Source organism: Mustela nivalis (genome assembly GCF_964662115.1).
Source record: "Mustela nivalis genome assembly, chromosome: 9".
NCBI classification, from domain to species: Eukaryota; Metazoa; Chordata; class Mammalia; order Carnivora; family Mustelidae; genus Mustela; species Mustela nivalis.
The window spans coordinates 103,587,376-103,612,287 of record NC_139028.1 but is presented as its reverse complement, the minus strand read 5'-3'; the positions used below and the strand labels follow the sequence as shown (position 1 = coordinate 103,612,287).

The following is a 24,912-nucleotide window of genomic DNA, read 5'->3' as shown; positions in this document are numbered from 1 at the left end:
GAACAGCAATTCTGGAAACAGAAAAACAACCACTTTCTGAAAGGTAGGACCGGCAGAGAAGTGAATCCAAAGTGACAGGAAGATAGACCCCGGGGGGAGGGGCCGGCTCCCGGCAAGCCGCAGAGGAACCGCGCACAAAATCAGGACTTTTAAAAGTCTGTTCCGCTGAGGGACATTGCTCCAGAGGCTAAACAGGGGCGAAGCCCACGCGAGGTCAGCATGGCCTCAGGTCCCGCAGGGTCACAGAAGGATCGGGGGTGTCTGAGTGTCGCAGAGCTTGCGGGTATTGGAACGGGAAAGCCGGCTACAGAGACAGAGCTGACAGTAAGCTCACAGCTCGGGGTTACCTTGAACTGGTCGCAGGCTCGGTGAGCTCGGAGCCTGGCTGGAGGTCAGGCAGACGGGAGTAACTGGGCGCTGTTCTCTGAGGGCACACTGAGGAGTGGGGCCCTGGGCTCTCGGCTCCTCTGGGCCGGAGACCAGGAGGCCGCCATTTGTATTCCCGTCCTCCAGAACTCTATGGAAAGCGCTCAGGGAACAAAAGCTCCTGAAAGCAAACCCAAGCGGATTACTCACCCCGGCCCATGGTAAGGGCGGTGCAATTCCGCCTGGGGCAAAGACACTTGAGAATCACTACAACAGGCCCCTCCCCCAGAAGATCAACAAGAAATCCAGCTGAGACCAAGTTCACCTACCAAGGAGTGCGGTTTCAATACCAAGGAGAGCAGCAGAATTCCAGAGGAGGAGAAAGCCAAGCACGGAACTCATGGCTTTTTCCCTGTGATTTTTTTTAGTCTTGCAGTTAATTTAATTTTTTTTTCATTTTTTGGTTTTTTTCTTGCCTTCTGGTAATTTTTTTTTTTTACATATCAGATAAAGGACTAGTGTCCAGAATCTATAAAGAACTTAGCAAACTCAACACCCAAAGAACAAATAATCCAATCAAGAAATGGGCAGAGGACATGAACAGACATTTCTGCAAAGAAGACATCCAGATGGCCAATAGACACATGAAAAAGTGCTCCATATCACTCGGCATCAGGGAAATACAAATCAAAACCACAAGGAGATATCACCTCACACCAGTCAGAATGGCTAAAATCAACAAGTCAGGAAATGACAGATGCTGGCGAGGATGTGGAGAAAGGGGAACCCTCCTACACTGTTGGTGGGAATGCAAGCTGGTGCAGCCACTCTGGAAAACAGCATGGAGGTTCCTCAAAATGTTGAAAATAGAACTGCCCTATGACCCAGCAATTGCACTATTGGGTATTTACCCTAAAGATACAAACGTAGTGATCCAAAGGGGCACGTGCACCTGAATGTTTATAGCAGCAATGTCCACAATAGCCAAACTATGGAAAGAACCTAGATGTCCATCAACAGATGAATGGATCAAGAAGATGTGGTATATATACACAATGGAATACTATGCAGCCATCAAAAGAAATGAAATCTTGCCATTTGCGACAACATGGATGGAACTAGAGCGTATCATGCTTAGTGAAATAAGTCAAGCAGAGAAAGACAACTATCATATGATCTCCCTGATATGAGGAAGTGGTGATGCAACATGGGGGCTTAAGTGGGTAGGAGAAGAATAAATGAAAGAAGATGGGATTGGGAGGGAGACAAACCATAAGTGACTCTTAATCTCACAAAACAAACTGAGGGTTGCTGGGGGGAGGGGGTTTGGGAGAAGGGGGTGGGATTATGGACATTGGGGAGGGTATGTGCTTTGGTGAGTGCTGTGAAGTGTGTAAACCTGGTGATACACAGACCTGTACCCCTGGGGATAAAAATATATGTTTATAAAAAATAAAAAATTTAAAAATAATAATAATAATAGGAAAGGGTGGAGGAGCAACATGGCAGAGGAGTAGGAAACCTAAATATCATCAGGTCTCAGGTGCTCAAATAGATAGTTCTCAAACCATTCTCAACACCTACAAACTCAACAGGAGATTGAAGAGCAGCAATTCTAGAAACAGAAAAGTGACCGCTTTCTAGAAGTAGGACATGTAAAGAAGTGAATCTGAAGCAACATATGGGAAGATAGACCATGGCGGGAGGCCAGCTCCTGGCAAGCAGTAGTGCTGCAGAGCACAAAATCAGAACTTTTAGAAGTCTGCTCCACTGAGGGATGATGCTCCAGGGGCTGAAGCCCTTACAGGGACAGGGTGGTCTCAGGACCCACAGGGTCACAGAAAGACCAGGGGTGTCTGAGTGTAGCAGAGCTCCCATGTATCAGAGCAGGGAAGCCAGATGCAGAGACAGAGATGAGGGGTGGGCTCTCAGCTCAGGGTTACCTTAAACCATGATTCAAGGCATAGTCAGACCACTGCTCTTCAAGCAGGGACCCCACAAGTGGCATATCCAGGAAGACCCCCTCCTTCCTCCTCCAGGAGGAGTAGCACAGGAGTGTGCTGTAGGAATCTGCTGGGTTTAGAGACTCCAGATGAGGCTGTGCTCCAAAGATAGAAACACTGGGTCACAGGCGAGGTTAGCACAGAACACAACCAGAGACCAGGATGACAGGAGTGATTGACCGCTTTTCTCTGAGGGTGCACTGAGGAGTTGGGCCCTGATCTCTCAGCTCCCACAGAGCTGGATATTGGGAAGCCACCATTTTCATTCCCATCCTCCAAAGCTGTACAGAATGCATTCAGGGAACAAAAGCTTCTGAGAGCAAAACTGAGCAGATTATTTAGCCTGGCCCCTGGCAAGGACAGTATAATTCCACCTCGGGCAAAGACATTTGAGAATCACTGCAACAGGCCCCTCCCCCAGAAGATGAACAAGAAAATCCAGCCAAGACCAAGTTCACCAGTCAATGAGAACTGCAAAACTTCAGAGCTATGGGAATACAGCACAGAATTCATGGGTTTTTTTCCCATGATTCTTTAGTCTTTCAAAGTTAAATTTTTTAATTTTATTTTTTTCTTATTCTATTTTTTAAATTTTTCCTCTTTCCTATTTTAACTTTTTTAACCATTTTATCTTATCAATACTTTTTCAAGAATCTTTTTTTAATTTTCATTGTAATAGTCATATTCTATCCCTTCATTGTATTTAACCTTATTTTTGTATACATATAGGTTTTTCTTTCTTTAAAATTTTGGGATACAGTTTCTTCTAACAGATCAAAATATACCCTAAATCTAGCACATGGCTTTGTTCTAGTCTCCAACTTGATTACATTGTTTCCTTTTTTTTCTTTTTTCAACCAACTTCTTATCAATTCCTTTTTTAGAATCTTTTTTAATTTTCATCTTTACATTCATATTCCATCCTTTCATCATGTTTACCCTTATTTTTGTATATATATGTTTTCCATTCTTTAAATTCCTGGGAGGCAGTTTTTTCTAACAGACCAAATACACCAAAATCAAGTGTGTGACCCTGATCGATTCACCAGTCTAATTAATATATATGTATATGTATATACTCTCAACACACAGAGAGAGATTTTTTTTTCTCTCCTTTCTTCTCCCCCCAGTTTTGGGTCTCTTCCAATTTGGTTAGTGTATATTTTGGGGGGTCTGCTACCTTTTTAGTATTTTATTCTCTCATTCATCTATTCTTATCTGGATAAAATGACAAGGCAGAAAAAACTCAAAAAAAGAAGAGGAGGCAGTACTGACAGCTAGGGACTTAATCAATATGGACATTAGTAAGATGTCAGAACTAGAGTTCAGAATGATGATTATCAAGGTGCTAGATGGGCTTGGAAAAAAGCATGGAAGATACTAGAGAATCCCTTTCTGGAGAAATAAAAGAACTAAAATATAATCAAGTTGAAATTTTAAAAAAGCTATTAATGAGGTGCCATCAAAAATGAAGGCTCTTACTGCTAGGACAAAGGAGGAAGAAGAGAGAATTAGTGATATAGGAGATCAAATGATGGATGATAAGAAGCTGAGAAAAAGAGATAAACAACTACCAGACCACGAAAGGAGAATTCAAGAGATAAGATATATTTAGAGCAATAAATGAGAAAAGTATGCAGCCAAGAATACTATACCCAGCTAGGCTGTCACTGAAAATAGAGAGGTAAAGAGCTTCCAAGACAAAAACTTAAAGAATTTGAATACACCAAACCAACCCTACAGGAAATATTGAAAGGGGTCCTCTAAGCAAAGAGGCAGCCTAAAAGTAACATAGACCAGAAGGAACAGAGACAATATACAGTAACAGTCACTTTACAGACAGTACAATGGCACTAAATTTATATTTTTCAATAGTTAACCTGAATGTAAATGGGATAAATGCCCCAATCAAAAGACACAGGGTACCAGAATGGATTTAAAAAAAAAAAAAAAGACCCATCACCATGCTGTCTGCAAGAAACTCATTACAGACCCAAAGACACCTCCAGATTTAAAGTAAGGGGTGAAAAAAAATTATCATGTTAATGGACATCAAAAGAAAGCTGGGGTGGCAATCCTTACATCAGACAAATTAGATTTTAAGCCAAAGACGATAATAAGAGATGAGGAAGGACACTATATCATACTTAAAGGGTCTATCCAACAAGAAGATCTAAAAATTTTAAATATCTATGCCCCTAACATGGGAGCAGCCAATTATATAAACCAATTAATAACAAAATCAAAGAAACACATCAACAAAAATACAATAATAGTAGGGGACTTTAACATGCTCCTCACTGAAATGGACATATCATCTAAACAAAAGATCAACAAGGAAATAAAGGCTTTAAATGACACACTGGACCAGATGGACATTCCAGCTATATTCAGAATACTCCATCCCAAAGCAACAGAATACACATTCTTCTCGAGTACACATGGAACATTCTCCAGAACAGATCACATCCTGAGCCACAAATCAGGTCTCAAATGGTACCAAAAGATTGGGATCATTCCCTAAATATTTTCAGACCACAATTCTTTGAAACTAGAACTCAACTACAAGAGGAAAGTTGGAAAGAACTCAAATCTGTGGAGACCAAAAAGCATCCTACTAAAGAATGAATGGATCAACAAGGAAATTAAAGAAGGATTTTTAAAAACTCATGGAAACAGATGAAAATGAAAATGAAAACACAACTGTTCAAAATCTTTGAGACACAGCAAAGGCAATACTGGGAGGAAAGTATATAGAAATATAAGCCTTTCTCAAGTAATAAGACAAGTTTCAAGTATGCAACCTAACCCTATACCTAAAGGAACTGGAGAAAGAACAGCAAATAAAACCTACACCTAGCAGGAGAAGAGAAATAATAAAGATCAGTGCATAAATCAATGAAATAGAAACCAAAAAAAAAACAATAGGACAAATCAATGAAACTAGGAGCTGGTTCTTTGAAAGAATTAATAAGATTGATAAACCCCTGGCCAGACTTATCAAAAAGAAAAGAGAAAGGACCCAAATAAATAAAATCATGAATGAAAGAGGAGAGATCACAACCAACACCAATAAAATATAATTATAAGAACATATTATGAAAAACTATACACCTGCAAATTTAACAATCTGGAAGATATGGGTGCTTTCCTAGAGACATATAAACTACCAAACTGAGCCAGAAAGAAATAGAAAACCTGAACAGACCCATAACCAGTAAAGAGATTGAAGTAGTCATCAAAAATCCCCAAGAAACAAGAGCCCAGGGCCAGATGGATACCTAGGGGAATTCTACAAAACATTTAAAGAATTAATACATATTCTCCTGAAACTGTTCCAAAAAATAGAAATGGAAGGAAAACTTCCAAACTCATTTTATGAAGTCACCATTACCTTGATCTCAAAGCCAAAGACCCCATCAAAAAGGAGAATTACAGACAAATATCCTTGATGAACATGGATGCAAAAATTCTCACCAAAATGCTAGCCAATATGATCCAACAGTACATTAAAAGGATTATTCACCACAACCAAGTGGGATTTATTCCTGGGCTGCAAGGTTTGTTCAACATCTGCAAATCAATCAATGTGATACAATATATTAATAAAAGAAAGAACAAGAACCATATGATATTCTCAATAGGTGCTGAAAAATCACTTCACAAAGTACAGCAACCTTTCTTGACTAAAACTCTTCACAGTGTAGAAATACAGGATCAAATGATCAAATCCATCTATGAAAAACCCATAGAGAATATCATTCTCAATGGGGGAGGGGGGCTGAGAGCTTTTCCCCTAAGGTTAGAAACAAGGCATAGATGTCCACTATCACCATAGTACTAGAAGTCCTAACCTCAGGAATCAGACAACTAAATGAAATTAAAGACATCCAAATCAGCAAAGAAGTCAAACTCTCACTCTTTGCAGATGATATGATACTTTATGTGGAAAACTCAAAAGACTCAACTCCAAAACTACTAGAACTCATACAGGAATTCAGCGTCAGCATAGAAAATCAATGCACAGAAATCAGTTGCGTTTCTATACACCAACAGCAAAACAGAAGAAAGATAAATTATGGAGTCAATCCCATTTACAATTGTACCCAAAACCATAAGATCCTTGAGAATAAACCTAGTCAAAGAGGCAAATAATCTGTACTCAGAAAACTATAAAGTACTTATGAAAGAAACTGAGGAAGACACAAAGAAATGAAAAAATGTTCATGTTCATGGAGTGGAAGAACAAATATTGTGAAAATGTCCATGTTACCTAAAACAATGTACACATTTAATGCAATCCCTATCAAAATACTATCTACTTTTTTCAAAGAAATGGAACAAATACTCCTAAAATTTATATGGAACCAGAAAAGACCCCGAATAGCCAGAGGAATGTTGAAAAAGAAAGCCAAAGTTGGTGGCATCACAATTCCAGACTTCAAGCTCTATTACAATGCTGTAATCATCAAGACAGTACGGTACTGCCACAAAAACAGACACAAAGATCAATGGAACAGAATAGAGATCCCAGAAATGGACCTTCAACTGTTGAAGGTTAACTATGGTTAACTAATCTATGACAAAGCAGGAAAGGCTCTCCAATGGAAAAAAGATAGTCTCTTCAACAAATGGTATTGGGAAAACTGGACAGCCAGATGCAGAAGAATGAATCTGGACCATTTCCTTACACCACACATAAAGGGATAAAAAACCGCAGTGTTAAAAAAGAATCCATCAAAATCCTTGAGAAAAAACAGGCAGAAACCTCTTTGACCTCAGTCACAGCAACTTCTTCCTAGATATGTTGCCAAAAGCAAGGAAAGCAAGGGCAAAAATGAACTCTTGGGACTTCATCAAGATCAAAAGCTTTTGCACAGCAAAGGAAACAGTTAACAAAACCAAAAGACAACCAAAAGAATGGGAGAAGATATTTGCAAATGACATATCAGTTAAAGGGCTAGTATCCAAAATCTATAAAGACCTTATCAAACTCACCACCTAAGGAACAAATAATCCAATCAAGAAATGAGCAGAAGATATGAACAGACATTTCTGCAAAGAAGACATCCAAATGGTCAACAGACACGTGAAAAAGTTCTCAACATCACTTGGCATCAGGGAAATACAAATCAAAACCACAGGAAGGTATCACCTCACAACAATCAAAATGGCTAAAATTAACAAGTCAGGAAATGACAGATGTTGGAAAGAATGTGGAGAAAGTGGAGCCCTCCTTCACTGTTGGTGGGAATGCAAGCTGGTGCAGTCACTCTGGAAAACAGCATGGAGGTTCCTCAAAAAGTTGAAAACAGAGCTATCCTGTGACCCAGCAATCACACTACTGTGTATTTACCCTAAAGATACAAACATAGTGATCCAAAGGAATATGTACACCAGTATGTTTATAGCAGCAATATCCACAATAGCCAAATTATGGAAAGAGCCTAGATGTCCATCAACATATGAATGGATAAATTAGATGCGGTACACACACACACACACACACACACACACACACACACACACACACATTGGAATACTATGCAGCCATAAAAAATGAAATCTTGCCATTTGCAATGATGTGGATGGAACTAGAGTGTATTATGTGGTTTTTTAAAAAGATTTTATTTATTTATTTGACAGAGATCACAAATAGGCAGAGAGGCAGGCAGAGAGAGAGAGGAAGGGAAGCAGGCTCCCCACTGAGCAGAGAGCCCGATGTGGGGCTTGATCCCAGGACCCCAGGATCATGACCTGAGCCAAAGGCAGAGGCTTTAACCCACTGAGCCACCCAGGCGCCCCAAGAGGATATTATGTTAAGCAAAATAAGTCAATCAGAGAAAGACAATTATCATATGATCTCTCTGATATGAGGAATTTGAAAGGCAGGGTGGGAGGTCATGGTGGGTAAGGAGGAAAAAAAAAAATGAAACAAGATGGGACCAGGGAGGGAGACACATAAGAGACTCTGAATCTCAGGAAACAAACTGAAGGTTGCTGGGAGGTGGGGAGGGGAGGGATAGGGTTGCTGGATGATGGACATTGGGGAGGGTATGTGTTATGGTGAGTGCTGTGAATTGCGGAAGACTGATGATTCACAGACCTGTACCCCTAAAGCAAATAATATATTATGTTAATTTTTAAAAAATAGGAAAAATCAATGAAACTAAGATGTAGTTTTCTGAAATAAGTAATAGACAAACCTTTAGCAAGACTTACGAAGAAAAAAAAGACAGGACTCAAAAAATTAGAAATAACAAATGATACCACAAAAATACAAAGGGTTTTCAGAGACTACTATGAACAATTATATGCCAACAAATTGGACACTCTAAAAGTAATGGATCAATTCCTAGAAATAAACAACCTTCTAAGACTGAATCATGATGAAAGAGAAAATCTGAACTAATGACTAGTAAGGAGATTGAATCAGTAATCAAAAGCCTCCCAACAAAGAAATAACCTAAGTATCCATCAATAATTGAATGGATAAGGAAGATAATCATCAATTGATTGATGATTGATAATCATCAATAATTGAATTTGGTATATAAATACACAATGAAATATTACTCAGTCATAAGAAGGAAGGGAATCCTGCTATTTGCAATAACATGTGTAGACCTTGAGGCATTATGTGAAATAAAGTCAAATAAATACTGCAAGGTATAACTTATATGTGGAATCTAAAAGAAAAAAAGTTAAATCAAACTCATGGAAACAGAGTAGAAAAGTAGTTGCCAAGAGCTGGCATTGGGGACTTAGGGACAGGCTGAGAAAAAGGAACAAAGGTTCAGCCACAAGATGAATAAGGTCGGAGAATCTGATGGAAAACATGGTGACTATAGTTGATAACACTGTATTGTTATCAATACAGGTCCTCTCGATGGGGTTAGCAGGTTTCTAAGAAGAGGAGGAGAGAGAGAACACTGTGTCCCCCTCACATACCCTTGGCACCATGTGAGGACACAGCAGAAGGCAGCTCTGCAAGGCAGGAAGAGAGCCCTCACCAGGGAACCAGACCCACCAGCACCTTGATTTTGTACTTCTGGCCTCGCCTCTGGAACTATGAAAACTAAACTCATGTTGTTTAAGCCACTGAGGATGGTATTTGTTACAGCAGCCTGTGTATGATATTGAAAAAATATATGAACTAAAAAAAAAGCAGGTCAAACAAGAGTGTGCAAACATGATAGTATACATGTATAAATGATATCGACTTGTTTGAATCCATGTATTCTCAGCTGTTTCCATTGATTCTCTACAACACAGATATCAGCCTCTCTGCATTTGGCAGAAAACGTTCGCTGCTGCTACAATCATCATCAAGGGAAGAAAAAGAGCCAATTAGTTCTCCACTCTGTGCAGTCAATGATCAGTCCCTGCTTTCTGTGGCCCATGCCCAGCTTTATGACATGATGCCTTTGGCAAATAATTATACTCTAAGGAGCTGAGGCAAAGAGCGAGGAAAAGTTTGCGAAGAAGAAAATTAATGTCATCCCTCAGGGGGTTTTTCAGAGCTGAGTGTTTTTTTACCTCTTTGAGATCCCCAGGAGCTGTAGGTAAGTAATTAAAGGCATGACTGGAGGCTGTGAGAACGCTGATGAGCCAGAGCCTGCAGTTCCAGGCTCCTTCCGTAACCACAGTGTGCACCCGAACCAGGACTCAACACCTCCCAGCACCTCTGTTAGATCCACAAAACAAGACATTGAGAAGTTGCTGGGTTGCCATGCCAGTGCAGAAGCACAGAGGTCATTTCTTTCCCATCTCCCCCTTCCCCAGGCATGTGTCTCTGGAAGGGTGGACAATACCACCCTTTGTGGAATCCCTGCTAGGTACCAGTCACGGTGCTGTGCACTTTATCCACTGGATTGACCAATATGGCCCAGAACGTCAGTGCTCACTGATACCTGCAGTTTTCTGCTTCCTTGGTAAACAGCTAAATGCTATTTCCCTGTCAGTGGAATGCAGGTGAAAGTGATACATGTCATTTCCACACTTGGCCATAGAAACCCCCCACACAGTGTCTTCCACTTTCTCTTCCTCATTTTCCAGCTAGAAGGTGACACTCTGAATGACCTTAAGAGGTTTGGGTTAAAGGAAATGGAACCTGTACCAGCCTGGGTCCTTAAATGGTGCCAACCACATTAAACTGTGGCATGACTATTAAGCCACTGAGAGCTGGGCCTTGTTTGTTATAACGGCAGTTAGTTTACCCAAAACATCTATTTCACCATCTCAAAAACACAAATTAAATCACATCTTTTATTTACCCAACTAATAGTTCAAGGCACACCTGCCTTATTAACAGAAGTCCACTATCTCCCACATAATGCTGAACCTCATCTCCATCTCAGATTGTCCAAGAACTTCTGAGGAATCCTAGCCCAAAGGACTCCTGCTGCCAAAGACCACGGAGGAAGAGAGGAATTAAACATCTGACTAGGCACCCTCTTTGGTCATTGCCATGTAATTGGACCAGTGTAATCTGATTGATATGGGTCTGCTGCCCAGGTCTAGACCACTGTCACGCCATGGTTAGAGTCCACATGTGAGCCCCAAGGTCATAGTTCTCTTTGTCCACTCTCACACGCTCAGCTATTGTTCCCCAAAACACAACAGTCCAGTATGGCTGGACCCAAAGGGGTTTCCAGGCCCAGGCACATGCTGCACCAAATCAAGCTTCCCACATAAACCCTGGTGCTGAACCTATAATCACCAACACTGGTCCCTCTTTCCTTCATGGAGGGCTCCCTCTTGAGGCTTTTAATATTCATTTATGCTGATGGAGCATAGTCAACGTTACCATGAACCACCTAAATAGGTTTCCTTAATTGTCAATCTTACAGACCAAAAGTTGGGGGTTTGGGCTCTTTCTTCCCAGAAAGCCCCTTGCTCTGTATGAAAATTGTTCATACCAAGGGGAAGCACTTTTTACTCCACCTCTTGAAAAACATCATAATAATAAGTCCCCACACTTACTACATCTCCATTACTAAGCAGTGTACTCAATTAACTTCTCAGAACAAAGACATCTACTCTAGGGAAACTTCCTGCCTCTGTCTATACAGAGAAGAAGCTAGCAGTTAATCTTGAGTTTTGCACATAGTATCTCATTTAAAGCTATGAGTAAATGCTATCATATCACACAGCATTATGAATCAATGCTGTTATTCTTTTTTTTTTTTTAAAGATTTTATTTATTTATCTGACAGACAGAGATCTGTAGGCAAAGAGGCAGGCAGAGAGAGAGGAAAGGAAACAGGCTCCCTGCTGGGCAGAGAGCCTGATCTGGGGCTCAATCTCAGGACCCTGGGATCATGACCTGAGCCGAAGTTAGAGGCTTTAACCCACTGAACCACCCAGGCGCCCCAATGCTGTTATTCTTACAAAGAACTAGATGCTCAAAGAAGGGAAGTGGCTTGTCTGCAGGATCACAGCTAGTAGGTGGTCAGCGAGGCCACAAATCTTGTTCATTGGATTCCAAAGCTTAAAGCAGTTTCTGAGGATCAGGAACCCAGGAGGGGTTTAGCTGGACAGTCTGGTTCAAAGTCTCCCCGGAGGCCACAGTCAAGCTGTGTGCCTCTGGGCTGTGTGGCTGTGTGGCTGTGTGGCGCTCTGGGTGCCAGAGAGCAAAGATCATTGGGGGTTGTCTTGGTTGGAGACCACACAGGACTTCCTTTCCCCTCTTTTTTTTTTTTTTTACCTGAATTTCCTAAATTTTTTTAAATAAAGATTTTATTTCTTTATCTGTCAGGGAGAGAGAGCATAAGCATGGGAAGCAGCAGGCAGAGGGAGGTGCAGGCCTCTCGCTGAGTAAGGAGCCCAATGTGGGACTTGAATCCAGAACCCTGGGATCATTACCTGAGCTGAAGACAGATGCTTAACCAACTAAGCCACCCGGGCATCCCTAAATTTCCTAAATTTTTTACCAAGAACATACTGTATACCAGATTATAAAGAAAAAAGCTATCGAGTGCTGGCAAGGGCACTACCTCAACCCTGTTGATTTTTAGGCATCCTATCTCTGCCTTCTAGTTCCTTTTCCAATCCTATTTTCCTCCGTAGCCTTCCCAACAGTTTAAACAAGTGTCGCTTCCTCGGCCCAATCCTCTGGCGCCATCTAGTGGCCACTTTCGAAATTGCTCCCCTGACAAAGTTTCTCAACTTTTGGATCCAAGGATTTACCTTGCCTTCAGGAAAGTGACTTGGATAGGATAGGATGTAACTCATAAGTCTAGAGTCTCGTGTTTTTCCTCAGAAGCCCCAGGGATCTTCAAGTCCAGTCCCAAAGGGAGATGTCCCCCAGAAGGGACGGATGGGCTGTGAGAACTTTTTAAAACAGGGACTAAACCTGCCTCCTCCTTCTAGATGACAACCAGATGACAACCAACCCTCCCCGCTCCGGGACCAACATTCAGCCAGGAGCCCGAAGGTCCCTATTTTCCTACAGCTTTACAGCTCAGAACCTAACTTCCAAAAACTTAACATTCTTTTTTAACAAACTGCTAGCAGCTGGAATGCTCAGAAAACAGTCTTGGGCTCACACTCATTTTAGAGAACTTTGTAAAACTTAACAAGTATACCTTAAAATATGTTATAGCTAATTTTTTTCATCAAGGAGAAAACAATATTAGGTTTGAATGAGTTGAGTAGTCACTGGAATAAAATATAAAATTTAGGCAAGTAAAAATTAAAATAAATCCACTTAATAATAATAATAATAATAAATCCCACCATTACATATTCTGGGGTTGTCTTTCTTCTATGCATTTATCTGCTTTTTAAATGGGATTATTCCCTACTTCAGTTCTACAAACTGCTTTTCTCAAAATTTACATGTCAGAAGAGCACAGGTGATTGTCTGATGTTTATTTCCAATGATACCTCGGCTTCTTGGCTATACCTGAATAATCTTTATGGAACTAAGTGTTAGAAGCAGAAAACACTTATATGTGAGACCATTTTTGCCTTTTAGACTGGTTTCTTAAAAAGTCAGAAACAGAGTATGAAGGTTTCTTGCATCCTCCTGCCTCACCCAAACCAAAAGGGTACGCAGAAATATTTTGGGACAGCTTTGGCCTGAACCAAGGCATGAAGACTATGTATGCGTTCCCCCACCCAGTGTTATCTCTAAGCAGAAAGTCTGGGAGGGCTAACTGTATCATAATCTTTAGTGAAGGCTTCTAGGATACAGCTATAGGCAAATTCTGTTTTCTCTGGTGTGATAGATCCGAATTCCGTTTATCATTGCCTGGTTAAGAAATGGACTGTTTTAAGGTGACGGGTGTTAAGGAGCGCTCTGGTTGTGATGAGCCCAGGATGATGCAGGGGGTCACTATATTGTACACCTGAAACTAACATAACACTGTATGTTAACTAACTGGAATTAAAATGAAAACTTTAAAAAATTGACTATTTTAAATGAAATCATCTATTCTTGAAAGAGATGACTAAGAACCAAGCCTTAAAGTTGACTCAAATCCCAGCTTCACCCATTACTAGCTGTTTTGTTATTGCCACAAAAATGCTATATAATAGGGGCACCTGGGTGACTCAGTTGGTTAAGCGTCTGACTCTTGATTTCAGCTCAGGTTGTGATCTCAGGGTCCTGGGATCGAGCCCCCTGTGGGACTCCAAGCTCAGCATGGAGTCTGCTTGTCCTTCTCCCTCTGCTCCTCCCCATACTCTCTCTTGCCCTCTCTCTCAAATAAATAAATAAAATCTCTTTTTAAATGCCACATAATAAATGATCCCAAAGTCATAGAGAATGCAGTAAATCATTCTCATGGATGTGTAGGTCAACTAGGGAGCAGTGAACAGAGGCCGGGTTGGACCAGGTGTCTCTGCTCCCAGGTGGAGCCCAGCTGGGCTTGGCTGGGGTAGCTCTGTCTGCTCCACACATATTCATTCTGGGGCTCAGGTTTACAGGGCAGCAGCTGTCCAGGGGAAGTTCTTTTCATAGCAATGGTTGAAGTACAAGAGAGTGAACAAAACTGAATGAAGTGTCTTACGATCTAGGCTTGGCACTAATACTGTCACTTGCGCCCTATCCACAAATCATCTGGCCTCATCCTGAGTCAAAGACAGGGGAGGGGAGTGTATTGGCCCACCACTGTCCTGTACACAATCGCCCACCTACTCCTCTGGCTTCTTACTGTGCTCTTACCTACCCTGTTAGTTATACTCTGAAGACCAGTCTCCAGTGACCCCTTTTCAAAGCACCGAATGCACTCCTGCCTCAGGGCCTTGGCACACCCTGCCACTCCCTCTGATCCTTTCTCATTCAAGCTACAATGTATCAGCAGGTAGGTTTAATTCCTTTTAATTCCCTTTTAAATTTCCTGTTTCTCCAGTAGGCCCTAAAATTCCACAAGGGCAATGACCATGTCTGTCTTGTTCACAAATGTCTATACCCAGGGCCACTGCCAGCCCACAGTAGATGACCAATACAAATTTAGATTGATAAATGAATCGCTACCACGTATTGGATAGTTCATATATCCCAGGTGCTGTGCCGAGTGTCACAGCAGCAAAATTACAACCACACTCATATAGGTAAAAAGTTGAAATGTCACCTCTTTTCTTACAGAACTTGTCTTAAAGCCCCCTCTTTGCTGAGTGGCCAAGTCTGAAACATAGGGTAGGCCCAGAAACTCCCCAGTCTGACTGGTGATGGCCAAGACACCCTTGGGAAGATGCCCTCCTAGGGGCCTGAGTCTTTAAACTTCCTCAGGTTTGACAAGACATCAACCCACACCCGCCTCTCTCAGGCACCAGGGCTGTGTTTTCAGCAAACCCCAGACAGTCCAGTCCTGACACTCCAGTCCTGACACTCCAGTCCTGACACTCCAGGCAAACAGCTTTCTGCCACCTGATGCACATCAAAAGCAGAAGGTCTGTGATTTCCAGTCCGTTTGGGGAGGGGAAGACCTAAAGCTCAGGCTTCCAAACTGGTACCTGCACGATTCTTTAGCTCCACGTACATCCACCCAGAAGCATCTTTTCTTAAGGCAAAATGCTTTCTAGCCTCAACCAGTAATAATTAAATTATAATACACTCCAGATCTGTGTTCTTTGCCTAATGAGAAAAGTAATTACAGCCACAGCCTCGGGCAGACCTGGACACACCAGGGGTACCATGCCTGGAAAACTGACCCACGTTCACATAGTGTTCGTCAATAAACAGCTCAGGAACGTGCTGGAACTGTCCATGGTTTTGTTGCACTTGACAAGCTGGCCGGTGTGTAGCAGTAAGTCCCCAGATAGCTGGGAGAGATGAGGAGCATGGGGAGTGAGGGACAGACAGAGAGCACACCTCATGGGCAAGACAAGGTGCTGGGAGAATCCCCCTCAGTACCAACTAGGGCTGAGAACTAGGCCGTGGACCCCGTGTGGGGGGAGGGGGGTCGGATGGGGGAACTCTGTCTCCCACTGCAAGGACTGCGTGTGCCCCTTTCCGTGCGGTAAATTCTACCTCTGACTCGCATTGGCAGGACTTCAGTCCCATTAATCTGCCAGGTATCTGAGGGGGCCCTTCCCTCTAGCCCATGTGACACGGTGTGACCACCACGCCCTTTCCATCCAGAGAAGATAGTGGAGGTAAGTTACGGGCCTGTATGCGAATGGGGTTACTTTTTTTTTTTAAGATTTTACTTTTTTATTTGTCAGAAAGGGAGAGAGCGTGCACAAGCAGGGGGAGGGGCAGACAGAGGCTCCGCAGAGCAGGGAGCCGGATGTGGGACTCTATCCCAGGACCCCAGGATCATGACCCGAGCAGAAGGCAGACACTTAACAGACTGAGTCGGTCACGCGTCCCATGCATGTGGTTACTTACGTATAATGTCTACGTCTGTGCACACACACGCACACACACGCACACACACACGCACACACGCCTGGAGCAGTGTCTTGGCAGTGAGACAGCCTCAGGCAACCAGAGTCCCGGAGCTCTTACCCTCCAGGCTGCCTCAGCGCCGCCAGGTGCGCTCACCCTCCCGCGCTCACCCGATCTCCCGGCCTCCCGGACACACGGACACACGGACACACGGACACACGTTCCCCAAGTAACGCCGGTGCTTTCACGCCCCAACGACCCCCACCTCCTCCTGCCAAAATTCCACTGGAGACTCGGTTCAGAAACCTCCAGCCTACCTTCTCCTGGAACCCCTCTTACCGATGCCTGTCAACCTCCTGGGCATCTCCTGGGTTCCTTCTGTGTTTGCGCCACCAGAGCGCCGCCCCCTGCTCACCGACCACCTCTGCTGCCTTCGTTCCTGCTTCTCCCGTGGCCGGCCTGCCCAGTGAGCACCGAGGTGTTCTGAGCGGGCTCTAGCCTCCTCCCCACAAGCTCCAGCGCATGGTGAGCCTGTGGCCAGCGCGTGGCCAGAGCATGGGCAGCGCGCCCGCAGCAGGTGACCAATGCTTGGCCACCGCGCAAGCTTTCTCCTTGGCACAGGTGTGTACCTGCTTATGATCCTGTGAAAGCTACGACTTGGTGCATCAGAGCATGAAATGCTGTTTTCTTTCTATTTTGACCACCTAACACACTAAAGATTTTATTTACTTACCTTATTGGTTCTGTTTCCCCTCTCAGAATGTAAGCTTCATGAGGGCAAAGGTTTTTGCCCCTTTTGTTCATAGTGGAACCCTCCGCCGCTGAGGTGTAGTGGTTGGTGCGTAGCAGACCCGGGAAATAAAAACTGTCCACATTGCTACAGTATCCCAGCAATTCTGGGACTCCCCAGATCATCACCGAAACATTCTCAGAAACTCCTGGGCACTTGCCTATGGCATGCGTGCTACCACGGAGTGGCAGAAGTAGGGGGGTGTCCGACCCTCTGAGCACACATTCAGCCACATCTTAGAGGCACACTCACTTCTTCCAAGTCTCCTCTTCACGTAGTCTCCCTGGATGTGTGTTTTGGGCTGAGTTATGTCTCCCCAGAGTTCATATGTTAAACTTCTAAGCCCAGTACTTCAGAATGTATTTGGAGATATGGTCTTCAATGAAGGGGGGAAATCGGAGAGGGAGACGAACCATGAGAGACCATGGACTCCAAGAAACAAACTAGAGTTTCAGAGGGGAGAGGGGTGGGAAAATAAGTCAGCCCGGTGATGGGTACTAAGGAGGGCACGGACTGCAGGGAGCCCTGGATGTACTAAGTAAACAATGAATCATGGAACACTACATCAAAAACTAATGATGTACAGTAAAAAAAAATTAATAAAAAATTTTAAATAATGAGATTTTTTATTAAAAAAAAAAAGGAGAGGTGAGTATAGTAAATATTAAGTCATTGGGGGGCCTTAACTCTTTATGGCTGGTGTCCTGATAGAAAGAGGTGAGGACACAGACCCACACAGAGGGAAGATCGTGTGAGGACAAAGGGAGATGGTAGCCACCTGCAAGCCAAGGAGAGAGGCCTCAAAAGAAACCAGCTGGCAGCACTTTGGACTTCAGGCCCCCCGACTAGTGTGACAGTGAGTCTCCGCTGTTTCAGACCCCTGGTCTGCGGCACTTTGTTGTGGCAGTCCGGAAACAAACACTAGGTAGAAAATCCAAAAGGACCCCATGTTGTGGTTAAGGATGCCTCAAGTTGCAGGCTGGCTAGGACACTGCTTCGTAAATGAACTGGTGTGCACACAAAGTAAAAAAGTGGGGGTGGGGGGAAGAAACAAAGGCACAGCGTGTTGACATTTTTTATATTTGGTATTTGTGAGTCTTTTTAAAAAAAATTTTCAGGCCATTTTTTTCCTTTAAAAAAAAAAAGCAACCAACAGCAATACTCTGTACAAGTATAACAAACATTAGAAATATGCATCATTCCAAAATAGTTACAAGAAAATTACAGTTTTAGAGTCCATATCAACACATCCTGTTCATATGTGCCCCCAAGAGAGAAAAGCTACAGTATGTCGAACACTTGACGGCTACACAGTCTGAAAACTCAGAACTTGGACTTTTGAGGCAAATCAACATCAGTCACCAAGACTCATTTAGCTCAATAAGCACACCCCAGCGCTGCAAAAGAAAACCAGGCTTTTACATCATCTCGGGTGAAAAGCAAACACGGATCGGCTGCATAATTGGCCCCCATCCCCCAGGAGCCTCTGACTCCGTGAAGCCCAAATCCAGTGCAGTTAAATGTGCCGAAGTCCAGCCAGAGGTCGCCACGTGCCCACGGGGAATAGACCCCCAAATGTCATTTTCCACTGGTCCCTGTGTCACTAGGTTTACCTTTGGGGGCAAATGTCCTTGCTCTTGGGAGAAGGTACCAATGACCCAAATGCCCCCAACCAACTGACCACCAATCTTTCACTGATAACTAACCCCATCCTGGCTGTTTTTCTGTGTGCAACTGGCAAATACTGAAGCAGGGATGATCACACCCTCTCCGCGATTCCACTAGATTCCTCAGATTTTAGTTCTCTATTCCTGGGAGGCTTTGGCACAGGAGCTCAAAAGCACCTTCTGTTTCCTATGGCCAACCTCCAGCCCATGTGTTCTTTATATTTACACAATTTTCTTCCCTTTTCAAACACTGTGCTATAAATACCCTCACGACCCCACCAGCCCCAAACCCAGTCCTCTTCAGGATGCAAAGAAGCATCGTGACCTTCATGTGACCTGCCACGTGGAATCCAGACCACAAGCCTTCTTCCCAGGATTTGAGAGTGGCTTGCTGGGGCAGCTGCCTGTTTCCCAAACCCATATCGGGTAGAAGGGAGGAGGATTTCTGGGTGTTTTGTGTGTTTTTTATACAATAGGTTTACAGTTACTGTTGCTTTAACCTTTTAAAGGGATTTTTAGACTTTTAAAGGGACTTGACACCTAAACACCCATCCCAGTGGCTTCCTGACAACTGAAGTAGAGAGGGGTGTGGCCAACAGAATTTCTGCCCAGGCAAGAGCCTCTCGATGGGGTCAAGGAACTCTCCAAGATCTGGGTGCATCGAGGGGCAGACCAGTGTGAAGGTTTGGAAGCCATCTGCCCAAACCCGACATCACTCAGCAGCCTGGGATGGCATGGCTTCCCTGATGCAGACCTCAAGAGCTGAAGGCCCCCCTGAAACAGAGTCCAGAGGGCCCATCCAGGCCCGTACCACCCATTCCTTTAAGGGCCTGATGCTAAATGAACTGCTTGCCATGAAAGAAAGCAAAGGATTTGGCAAAAAGTGCAATTTCTCTGTGGGAAGGAAGTTCTCCCCAAACGCGACACCTTCTCCACCTCTCCTTTTAATCCTTTCAGTACCTCAAAGGGAAAAGGGGGACAAAAGACGTACAAGCGCTAAACCTCGGAACTGAACCAAGGGCGTTCAGTTGTGGTTCACCCTTCATGACCCACTAACATGTCCAGTCAGCTCTCAAAGCGCCAGCAGAGTGAGGAACACAGCAGGGGCAGGAGACGGGCTCCCCCAGGTCAACGGTGACCAGGGCACTCGGAGAAGACCCTGCCCCTGTTTTCACTCGGACACAATTGTCCTAAGTTTACAGCAGGATTTATTACTGTGGAAAACAGCCACAGGATTCCAGGAACCTGGCAATTCCTTCATAAGACCTTATATACTTCATTGCCTATAGGAGGAGAAACCCAAAACTTCTTCCAAATATAACCTGAGCCACAATATAAAATAAAAAGAAACAAATCCTTTCATGTTAATGCCTTGAGAAGTTTACAGATTATGTACCAATAAAATAAATCCACATAAATTCTGAAAATTCTTGGTGGATACAACACCTGAAGCCCAAAAAAAAAAAAAAAATTAATCTACATTTTTAAAAAATCAAAGTAATTACAGCAGCAGTATAGTGAAAAGAGGTTTTAAAAATAATTACATCTTTGATACAAATTCAAACTTTGTACACCTCAATTCAAAGGAATGACTGTTTTAAGAGTTTAGTATATATATATACAGTAGATATGGATGTGTGTCACTGCAGATAGACTAAAGCCAGTGGACTTTGAGGGAGGAGGGATTAGTCAGACACTGTTTTCACACTGAAGTGTTCACAGATTGCCACGCTTTTAAACACACACACACACATATACACAGACACACAGACACACATAAAATGCAACCTGAGTAAAACATTACTAAAAACCTAGAGCATCATGAATCACTAAATCACATATTGCACCTTTAAATAATCCTTCTTACCAAATACAGAAACAAGAAAAAGGATAAAAGAGGGACAAGAAAAGGAGATCATGTCACTGTAGGGTTCCTTTGCTTCCCTCCCCTAACCCCACCCCACAAATTCTCAAGGTGATACCTGGTTTCCCCTCTCACTCAACCAACCAATGGGCTGAAAATGTGACCAACAGAAGTGTCTTTGGGGAAAAGTGGGAGGGAAAAGGGAAGAAAGAATAGAGCACAAAACAGCAGGGAGGTGAAGGGGAGGGGAGGCCTCCTCTAGTCAAATGAGAACAGGAATGTTACTGAGAAGGCTGAACCTCGGATACTAAACTACTGTTTAAATATTCCGTATATTCCAATTATGAGATTCAATACAAAAATAGAGATATCTACTGAGTTTTGCCTGTGGAAGCATAATTCAGAAAAGGCACATGTTCAAATAGAAAACCCAGGCAGGAGAGGCACCACGTACCCCTCCCTACATGATAATCATCCACAATTATGTATTTTCCATCAGCTAGATTCCAAGATACAGTAGGTAAAAATAGACCTCTGATACTTAAAATATATTCAACCCAACACAATCCTGGCTTTAGCATGTGAATCATATAAAATAGTCTTTTTTAAAAAGAATCTGTTTTGAAAAAGAAAAAAAAAAGTCATAGCTCACTTTTCCTGGTGTTCCATAATTCTTAAGAAAATTTAAAAAAAAAAAAACAAAAAGTGAACTCATCCCATTGGTGATCAGGAATGTAGTAGATTAGCTCACCACCCATCCACAGCCCCTGTCAGCCCCAACTTCTCATCTGTCCTGTGCAGCCTCACACCCTCAAATTAGTTCTAACAAAACAGAACAAAGAATTAAGATATTAGACATATAAAAACATGTCCACATCGGGGCATTTTCCTTTGCTGTGGGTGTGACGGTCCAGGTAACTCCAGAAAGGTCTGACTTTGGGATTAGGCAATATAACCATTTGTCTTTCCAAACGCAGTCACGGGAGCAAGGTTTTCATAGATTGTCATTGCGGTTGTGTTCTGGTAGATGAGATCAACTTTTGAGTCCTTCTGGGATCTGATAATATCCAGAACACACTGGTTGAGGAAAACATACTGGTCCTGTAGAAGAGTAAAAAGAGAAAGCCAATGAGCAGAGAGGTCCCAGAGAGTATTAGCAACCAAGGCTATTTTCAGATTACCACCACTCCCCCAAACCCACCAACCACCCCGCCACACACCCAGTGAACACTTCAAGTTCACGTTTATCAAGAAGCTGCCACATTCTGGTAAAATCTGAAACCACAGATAGCAAGATTCTCATCATCAATCATTCTTAACCAGAGGGACACACTCCCCACACCTCCCCTCCCTAAGGAGGAGTCCCAGAATCTTGGGGAAGAGCAAAAAAGGAATGTGGAAGAAATAAGGCACATATACATTCAAACAAGAAAAAGTCCAGCAAGAATTACTTGGTTAGCGAGCATGTACTGTGTAAGAAGTAAATTGTGATTCTCAACAGAGGGGATGTGTTAAAGGGGGATAAGCAGGGTAGAGTTCAGTGGGGACAACCTCAGGCAAGCTTGTCAGAATCTGTAGCCATTAAAAAGAAAGAGGAAGAAGGGGTATATGCTGACAGAAAGATCCATGACGCTATAAGAGAAAAAAATTACAGTGTAGTATTATATATAAAATAGGATTCAATTTTTTAAAAATACTCTATGTGTTAATATCTAAAATATGTAAAGAACCTATACAATTCAACATCAAAAAAAAAAATCTGATTAGAAATTGGGCAGAGGACCTGAATAGACATTTTTCCAAAGAAGATATACAGATGGCCAACAGACACATGAAAAGATTCTCAATATCACTCAACATCAGGGAAATGCAAATCCAAACCACAATAAGGTATCACCTCTCACCTGTCAAAATGGCAGGGAAAAAGGACAAAAAACAAAAAGGATGCCAAGAAAAGGGAACACTCTTGCACTATTGGTGGGAATGTAAATTGGCACAGTCTCTGTGAAAAAACAGTATGGAGTTTCCTCAAAAAAATTAAAAAGAGATATACCATTACAACCCAATAATTCCACTATTCAATATTTACCCAATGAAGACAAAAGCACTCACTGAAAAAGGTAGATGCAACCCCATGTTTATTGTAATATTATTCACAGTAGCCTAGACATGGAAGCAACCTAAGCATCCACTGATAGATGAATGGATAAAGAAGATGCGGTATAGATCGACAATGAAATATTACTCAGCCATAAAAAAGAGTGAAATCTTGCCATTTGTGACAACATGGACAGATCTACAGAGTATTATGTTAAGTGAAATAAGATGGACAGAGAAAGACAAATATCATTAGATTTCACTTAAACATAGAATCTAAAAATCGAAACAAACAAATGAAAAACAGAAACCAACCCACAAATACAGAGAACTGCTGATTGCCAGAAGGGAGGGAGACAGGGGATGGGCAACATGGGGGAAGGGCAGTGGGAGGTACAGGCTTCCAGTTACGGGATGAATAAGCCAAGAGGGTAAAAGGTATAGCATAGAGAATCGAATCAGTGATATTGTAATAACGTTGTATGGTAACAGATGGTAGCTACACTTGCAGTGGGAATAACATTACATATAGACTCGCTGAATCACTATGTTGTACCCCTAATGTACTAAATGTACTAAATAGCATTGCATGTCAACTGTACTCAGTTTATAAAAAGCAATAGCCAGAAGAAAAAAAAAGATACTGTGTATGTGTGTGTGTACATGTTTTTCTACAGATGTACATAAAGAAACCTGTAATGATATATACAAACCGTAAGCATTGGCTATCTCTAGGGAGCAGGATTGGGGAAGAAAAAGTAATAGAGAAACATAATCCTGTTCTGTCAGATGTTTTAAGATAACAAGTTTACAGGGTGCCTGGGGGCCTCAGTCTGTCAAGCATCTGACTCTTGATTTCGGCTCAGGTCATGATCTCAGCCCCATATGGGGCTCCACACTGGGGGTACAGAGCCTGGTTAAGATTCTCTCTCTACCAATGCAGAAAAAGGGGAACCCTCCTACACTGTTGGTGAGAATGCAAGCTGGTGCAGTCACTCTGGAAAACAGCATGGAGGTTCCTCAAAAAGTTGAAAATAGAGCTACCCTGTGACCCAGCAATGCACTACTGGGTATTTACCCTAAAGATACAAATGTAATGATCTGAAGGGGCACGTGCACCCAAATGTTTATAGCAGCAATGTCCACAATAGCCAAACTATGGAAAGAACCTAGATATCCATCAACAGATGAATGGATAAAGAAGATGTGATATACACACACACACACACACACACACACACACACACACTGGAATATTATGCAGCCATCAAAAGAAATGAAATCTTGCCATTTGCAACAACTAGGATGGAACTAGATGGTATTATGCTGAGCGAAATAAGCCAATCAGAGAAAGACAATTATCATATGATCTCCCTGATATGAGAAATTTGAGAAGCAGGGTGGGGGATTTGGGTGGTAGGGAAGGAAAAAATGAAACAAGATGAGATCGAGAAGGAAACAAACCATAAGAGACTCTTAATCTCACAAAACAAACTGAGGGTTGCCGAGGGGTAGGGGGGTGTGGAGAGGGTGGCTGGGTTACGGACATTGGGGAGGGTATGTTCTATGGTGAGTGCTATGAAGTGTGTAAGCCTGATGATTCACAAACTTGTACCCCTGGGGCAACTAATACATTATATGTTAACAAAAATAATTTTTTAAAAAAAGTAAAAAACAAAACAAATAAACATTCCTCACACTGCAAAAAAAAAACAAAACAAAACAAAAAAACTCTCCCTACCCCTTCCCCCCACTCCCACCACACCTGCTCATGCAAGTGTGCTCTCTCTCAAATTTTTTTAAAAATAAAATAAAATTTTTTTTAAAATAAACACATTTACATTACTTTCAAACTATAAAAGAAAACAAACAAGAAAAGACTTTGTAGGCAGGTGTAAGATTTCTGGGTTTCTCAAAAGGGGATAAAAGACTGAGTCCTACTCTACATAAGTATAGCAGAAAAAAGAAAATCTCTCTTCTGCACAACACAGAGGTGAATTCCACTCTTTGGACCACAACCATGCCGCTCACCCCAAAGCACACAATATACCCAGGCCTCCAGAATATTCCCTGCTAGAATCAAAAACACAGCACATATTCATGGAGTTCTAAATTGGTACGGGGTGACAGCCTGATACAAAATTAATGTTCTGTTCTCATCCCAGTCAAGACGTGTTCCACCCCGACAGCATCAAGGAAGGTGATTTCCCATTATGGTTGTTGAGAATGTGACTCGAAAACAATGTTTAACAGGAACATCTCAGGGAAAGCCAAATCCAACGGTC

General features: G+C 42.5%; 1 protein-coding gene and 1 long non-coding RNA gene across 2 annotated transcripts in view; both read right to left on the bottom strand.

Annotated features, from left to right (window-relative positions):
- Positions 1 to 16,714, bottom strand: part of LOC309873047 — an 89,587-nt gene extending 72,873 nt beyond the window's left edge. The window contains exon 1 of the long non-coding RNA XR_014316172.1: positions 16,549 to 16,714. This is a non-coding gene — a long non-coding RNA (uncharacterized lncRNA). The remainder of the gene's footprint in view (positions 1 to 16,548) is intronic.
- Positions 16,715 to 18,063: 1,349 nt separating this feature from the next.
- PTPRJ (protein tyrosine phosphatase receptor type J) overlaps positions 18,064 to 24,912 on the bottom strand; it is a 162,542-nt gene continuing 155,693 nt past the window's right edge. Inside the window, exon 23 of the mRNA XM_082747992.1 lies at positions 18,064 to 21,631. Within this exon, the coding sequence (XP_082604118.1) occupies positions 21,473 to 21,631 (159 nt within the window). The 3' untranslated portion in view covers positions 18,064 to 21,472. The remainder of the gene's footprint in view (positions 21,632 to 24,912) is intronic.